Source organism: Juglans regia, chromosome 11 (assembly GCF_001411555.2).
Source record: "Juglans regia cultivar Chandler chromosome 11, Walnut 2.0, whole genome shotgun sequence".
In the NCBI taxonomy this organism is placed as follows: Eukaryota; Viridiplantae; Streptophyta; class Magnoliopsida; order Fagales; family Juglandaceae; genus Juglans; species Juglans regia.
Window position 1 is genome coordinate 21464124 of NC_049911.1, and position 6883 is coordinate 21471006.

Genomic DNA, 6883 nt, shown 5'->3' on the forward strand with positions numbered 1-6883 from the left:
GAGAGAGAGAGAGAGAGAGAGGAACCTTACGTAGAAAAAGAGAGACGGAGAGAGAGAGAGAGAGAACGGAAGAACGACGAGGAGGCTATGGCACTCTAAGAGCTTACCAGTAGGGACGCGGCGTGATTGGAGTGGCGTGAAGTGATCGTCGGAGCTCTCTGTGCCGGTGGTAACGATGTGGAGGCGCTGGCGCCATGTGTGGTAGCTTTGAACGACAAGGGCACCGGCTATGCATTGCTCTGTTTTCGGGGGCTAAAACAGGGGAGTTTTTGGTTCACTATGTAGGTGGTTGTTCTCGGCACTATGGTGGTGGTGCAGTGGTGTACGAAAGAGAAGCTGGAGCTCCAGTGATGGTCAAGTGGAGGTGGCGCACGGCAAGGTGGAGCTGCGATCCGTGGCGATGCAGTGCATGCACGGGTTGCGTCTATTTTTGTATGAGGCAGTGAGAGTTATGGGCTGTGCAATGGTCGTGGCGTACGACGGAGCAAAGTCTGCTCACGATGGGCCTACTCCAATGAGAACGATGTTGCTACGAAAGGGGGCTTCCCGTGAGGTTGGCGTGGTGTTTTCCAAGTGGGTGAGGACCGGGCTAAGCTGTTTGCAAAGAGGAGTTGCTGTTTTGGGGGGGGGGGGCAACGACGGGGAGAAGGCTAAGGAGGGTAGCAACTATGTTTCGGCTGTGGGAAAACGAGAGGAGAGAAGGAAAAAGAAAAACGCCTAAACTAGGTTGTTGTCGAGAAATGAAGAACGTGTGTATTTATATGTAATGTGAAAACCATAGAGAGACAAGGGAGACGTGTGTGCGGATAAAAAATAAAGTCGTGCGTATGCATGGAGTGGATAAAAAAATACACTAGAGAAGTGCAAGAGTCCAAGACCATGCATGTCGTGGATGAGAGGAAGACTCAGGGGTGAAAAAGAAAATAGACAGAAAAAATATTAATAAAACAAATAAATAAATAAAATTGAACTTGATTGGGTCCAAGTGTTACAAGGGAAGCATCCTAGCAACTGTTTGCTAGAAAGACAATGGTGATATTTTATTTGCAAAAACATATCTCATACTCAGTGCAAATTCAAATCTAGGAGAAGCCTCAGCAACCTTAATAGGAATCAAAGAAGCCGAAAGTCCAAGACTGGAAAAAAGTGTCCTCGAAGAAGACTCAAAGGTGACCATCCATGCCATCACTCACTCATCTCCAATCCAAGAATGGATCATGTGCCCCATCATCAGTAATATTAAATACCACTTAACTTCATTCAAAGATTGGACTACGAGGAAAATTCATCAATCTCAGAATCGATGCGCGCAAAATCTGGCGCAATGGGCAGCGGCAACACAAACCTTTGAAAATATCCTTCTAATACAAATCTCACATTGTCTCTTGCATTTAAATAGTGGAAAAGATCCACCCCCACTACTTGTATAATTTCTTTTAATTCTGCTGAACTTTATATTCCTAGATTATGGTTTAATATATCACTATCAACTTTTTTTTTTTTACACGAATTCAAGTCACACAAAACTCTTGATGAGCTGTTTGCATGGTGTGAAATATTCAAACCCATATCAAATAATAACAAGCCCAAAAACACCTTAAAGGCCCAAAACATTAGTAGCACGATAGCATAAAATACACTACACGATACCAATGTAGATTGAGTCATATAGTCAAAAACAGTTGAAGAAATAATATGGGAACCAAAAATGCTTGGAGTGCATCTTTGGACAAATGTGGTACACCCTCCAATAACAAGATTTCATAAAGTGGATTTACAATATATTTTAAAAAATACACCACATATGATTATTTAGACCTAAAATAAACGCATAAACCTTAAAATTCTTAATCCTAAACTACCTATAACCACCACTTTGGCTATTACTAGCTAGGGATGGCGGCGGGAATAATATATTATGTAATTAAAATTTGGCGGTAACATCCTGAGCGTGATCGGACAACCACCCCTATTTTTTAATTTTAATTTTAATTATTTTAATTTTTAATATTTGTAATGTAACGTGGGTGTCTAAGCCCAAAAGCTTATATGCCTGTGCCCTAACCTAATAGTCTAATACAATGATCCAATCTGCTTCAACGAGCCCACATTTAGAACGGAATGGGTTTGGAAGCCCGGATTTTGAAGTCAAACTCCTACTAATCCTACCATAATATATTATGTAATTAAAATTATATTTATAAACATAATTTTTAATTAACATGATGTTTTATAATTGAATAAAAATACCACGATTTCAAATTTCAAAAGTATCTGATCATAAGCACTATTCCTCTCGCGCGCAATGAAGGGATGGCATTGTTGGGTGTGTAAAGACATGTCCTAGCTATAGGCAAAGCATCCAATGAGATGGTGATGAGGCCAATTTTGTAGGACAAATATGCACAGGTGTCCTGCATCGTCCACGCGTAGACGACATTGATCAGTCATAAACCAGCTTTGTTCTTTGTCAGTGGTCACAAGTGCAATATCCTTGATTCCTTTCTCTGCAATGCCTCTTCTCCATTATTAGCATCTCATGGGTGAATCGGCTCTTACCATTATAAGTTAATAACAGACCAAAACATCCAAAATTGGGTTAGTTTTGTCTCGTTCACTTTCACAAAAATTTTCATCTCATCTCATCTCATATCTTCTAATCATTATAATTTTCTCAAGTTCTCACACAAAATATAATAAACAATTCAACTTTTTCAAATATCAAAACAATAATAATATTAAAAAATAATATTCTAACAATATTTTATTCAACTTTCAATATTTATCTCAATTTATTCCATCTCATCTGTAAAAACAAATGAGGCACTAACTAGGTTCAAGACTGTTTCGGTTTGTGATGTTGTAGGCAACTTTTGTGGTCTGACATATAGCACATATATGAAAAAAGTACTAGATAGAGTATGCAATTCTAGCATGAATCTCATATTTATTTATTTATTTCAAATGGAATATGTAGAGCTTGCATATTCTATTACAAACCATTTTTTTATTGAGATTTCATCCTATGCCAAGCAACCCTAGCCTATATGGATAAGTTTTTTTTTTTTTTTTGGCTTTGTTTCCAATCACGATATGATGAGAAGCACTACAATACAAATAGATTATACAAAAGTAAACTCATTAAAATGCATGATGTTGTTTTTTATGATGATCCGTTAGATCTAATACTTTACAATAAAAATAACTTCACAATCTAATGTATCACGTTAAATCATGTCATTTTATAGATTTATTTTTATGTAATTTTTTTATAGTCAAAATATTTCTCCAATATGATTAGTACTGTGTTGATTGGCTCAACATGACCAGGGACGAAATTCTCCCCGAAGATTTTTAGGGGGGGGGGGAACAAAAATGAAAGGCTGCCCTTGGTGTGCTGCTGAGAACGATTCAAAGTTTGCATGCATCTAATTGCCCACCAGACTTCTCATTGCTATTTACATAGAACATGTGGTCTATTTTCAGGCCAGATTGCATCTAATTATATTCCAGTTTTCCCGGGTGTTTCAGGTCCAGCCCGGCCAGCAACCTGATCATGAGTGATATTATCCATAGAAACTTAAAACAGGCATGACGTGTACTTCTCAAGCGTCAGATCGAAGATGTGGAAATGTCATGGAAATAAAGAAAAGCAAATTTTACCAAGATATTGCTCGACAATCTAGAATGCATGTCGTCGTGGGACCCAGGATAAGACAAGTCGTCCTTCCTGGGAGATCTTATACAAATTATAAGTGATAACATAATCATATATCTCTGATATATCACTTTCCTATGTATTATCTCAGACCACAGTGGACCAATTAAGTACTATGGCAAATGCATCAGTTTTTTATTTAATTCCAATATATAATGCAGAAAGCTAAAAATATTGCCTTGGTACATAGTCCACATGATTTATCTTAATTTGTGAAGTAAATGAGTGCTTTGTTTTATGGTTTTCTGGAGCTAGATAGCAGTACAGTCCATGGAAATCATGATCTGTCTGCAATCATGTTAATGATCAGTTCTTACATACTGAGATGTATATACGTACAGATAGGCTGAAAACTCTCTCCAAACACTCTTTTCCGCCTTTAACGGCATCTTTCGTCGATACATCTACAGGTTTCCATGACTAGCTAAACGGTGTCCTTTCCACGGTTATGCGTGCCAATTAAGTTATGATTACTCACAAAACTTCAAAATATTGTAGCAAAGTTTAATATCTATTAAATTAGAGTACATTATAATTATTTATATATATCACTGAAATAATAAGATTTTATTTATAAAATTTAAATTTTAAAATTTTTTTTCAAATCAAATTATATATAGCACGTAAGCGGTGTGTGATTTAATTATCTTAGAACAGCAGTACTCGTCTAATATTTATAATGTTGAGCATGCATGCATGCGCGCAGTTCCTATCAACTTACTTGGATTGAAGAATTGGCAATTAATTGTTCGTTGGTTTGAAAATGTCCTGGGCATGCATTAAGATAAATCTCAAGTAATCATGCATGCCATGAAATTCGGCCATTCGATCATGACTATGATAGGTGTGCATATATAGTTATCATGTGGAGACAAACTTATTTCGTAGATGAGCAGCACTCTTCATTTTAAATATTTTAATCTCTACTGATCTGCTCATTAAAAGGATATTTTTTAAGTGTTTATTCATTTGATTTGGATAAAATCCAAAATTTTGAAAACCTCTCGTATAATTTCATCTCATCATTATAATTTTTTCAAATTCTCTCACAAAATAAAATAAATAATTTAACTTTTTTAAATTTCAAAATAAAAAATAATATTAAAAAATATATTCTAATAATATTTTATTCAATTTTTTAACTTTAATCTCAACTCATTTCATCTCATCTCTAAAAATAAACGAGACTTAATTAGCCGATAAATAAAATAGCATCACGTTAAATATGTGTGATAAAATGGAGAAAAATAATGGACTATCTAAATGGGGCAACTTAATTGCTATAAACACAACACCATGCACGTTTTTTCTTTCGGGTTGTAAACACTAAACATTAATACATTAATACATTAATAATACCACATGACCACCAACCATATGATATAGACCCTCTCTCTATCTCTCTCTAGTCTCTCTCTCTCACAATGATCTGTAGCCAAACACGATTAACCCAAGTAAATAGGGCTTCACTCCTCGAATCTCTCTCTCATCTGTCTTCCTCTATAATTACTAATATCTCCGTCTCTTTCTCTCCTAGCTAGCTAGCTAGGCCTGTGAATCTAGCAGATCAAGACTAGTGAGGATGCCAATTAGCACACTAGGAAGAAACATCAACCTCTGTTTCATGAAGATCAAATGGCCTCCCTCGCCCCAATCCCCTTCATCACAAACCCCAAATCATCATCATCATCATGACCATACATTAATACCCACCCCCACCTCCACATCAACCATCAAGATTAGAAACTTTAACTCCCTCTATGACCACACCTCTGACTCCTCCTCCTCCTCCTCCCTCTCCGCCACTGCCTCATCCTCCTCCTATGTTGAGCCCGACCCGGATGATCACACAACCGCCACCGCTGCAGACTTCGCCTCCGCCTTTGCCTCCCACCGCTTCTTCTTCTCCTCACCTGGCCGCTCCAACTCCATAGTCGAATCCACCATTGATGAGTCGAACTTACCATCCATTATTGCAGCAGCACAAAAGCCAGAGAAGGTGTTCAACAACGGTGTGCCGGTCCCCAAGTACTCACCGGACCCCTACGCCGACTTCAGACGCTCCATGCAGGAGATGGTAGAGGCGCGTGAGCTCGTGGACGTGAAATCCAACTGGGAATTCTTGCATGAGCTTCTTTTATGCTATCTTGCGCTCAATCCTAAGAACACCCACAAGTTCATTGTGGGAGCTTTTGCGGATCTACTCGTCAGCCTCATGTCGCAGCAACCGTCCGAGGGTTATAGGCACACAGATCCTAACCTTGCTCGTTGCTCTGAATAAGTGTGAAACTTCACAAAGGTTAGATTAAATTAAGGTTGGGGTTTTACCACCACCGGGCCGGGGATAAAAAGAAGACGACTTAAGACAAAGCTGCATGTACATGTAACGTGGGTGTCAGTTAATATTGATGATTAACTATATAGTTGTGGGGAACTAAGGTTGGTCCACCTTTTTAGAGTAATCTATTAATCATTTCAGACTTATCCTTCATGCATCTTTTAATACTTGCATGATTTCTTTCCATGTGACATTATATTTTTAGGTTATTTTATTTTTAAGTTCATCTTGTAATTAATGTTACATAGATATGTAGGAAGGTAACGCGCGTATTGTTTAGGTAATTTGAGAATTGAACATCTTTAGGCATGCATGAATGATACAAGCGACATATGCATTAACTTTTAAGTTCCATATATAAGTAAGATCAAGATGTACGTACGTACAATACACACTGATTTTTCAAGTTTCAACCCCAGCCCCACCCTCTCTCGGAATGGGATCCTCTGTCCCTTAATTGCTTGGGTAGACACTACACATTTACTGCTCCATTTTTTAATAAATAAATTAATTAATTAAGAAATACTACTGCTGTGATGATTCAAAGGTTTAACGAATTAATTAAGAAATAGTATTTTTTTTAATTAGTTTTCTCCTTTTCTCCTGATGAAAAGGACAATTGCATCTTCAGGAGTTTGTCACATGCTTAATTCATGTTTAGCAGTGGCATGCAGCTTACAATGCAGTGACGATAAAAATGGAACTTTATTCCTTACAGGAAATTTCATTGTGAAGTCTCTTTCGTTATAATTAAAATGGCCAATATTGTGCGTGCTTGCTTTATAATTAAATTACAAGCCATATGATCGTATAATTTATTGCTTTTT

The 6883-nt window shown here is 37.4% G+C and overlaps 1 protein-coding gene across 1 annotated transcript; it reads left to right on the forward strand.

Annotated features, from left to right (window-relative positions):
* The first annotated feature begins 5179 nt into the window (after nucleotides 1-5179).
* LOC109018234 (transcription repressor OFP12-like) lies at nucleotides 5180-6375 on the forward strand. Its single transcript, XM_019000403.2, has one exon. The coding sequence runs from the start codon at nucleotides 5301-5303 to the stop codon at nucleotides 5997-5999; it is 699 nt and encodes a 232-aa protein (XP_018855948.1). The 5' UTR covers nucleotides 5180-5300; the 3' UTR covers nucleotides 6000-6375.
* The last annotated feature ends 508 nt before the right edge of the window (nucleotides 6376-6883 follow it).

Bases quoted from the DNA above. Each gene is read 5' to 3' on its own strand.
- LOC109018234 (XM_019000403.2), top strand. From the start codon at position 5,301: ATGCCAATTAGCACACTAGGAAGAAACATCAACCTCTGTTTCATGAAG.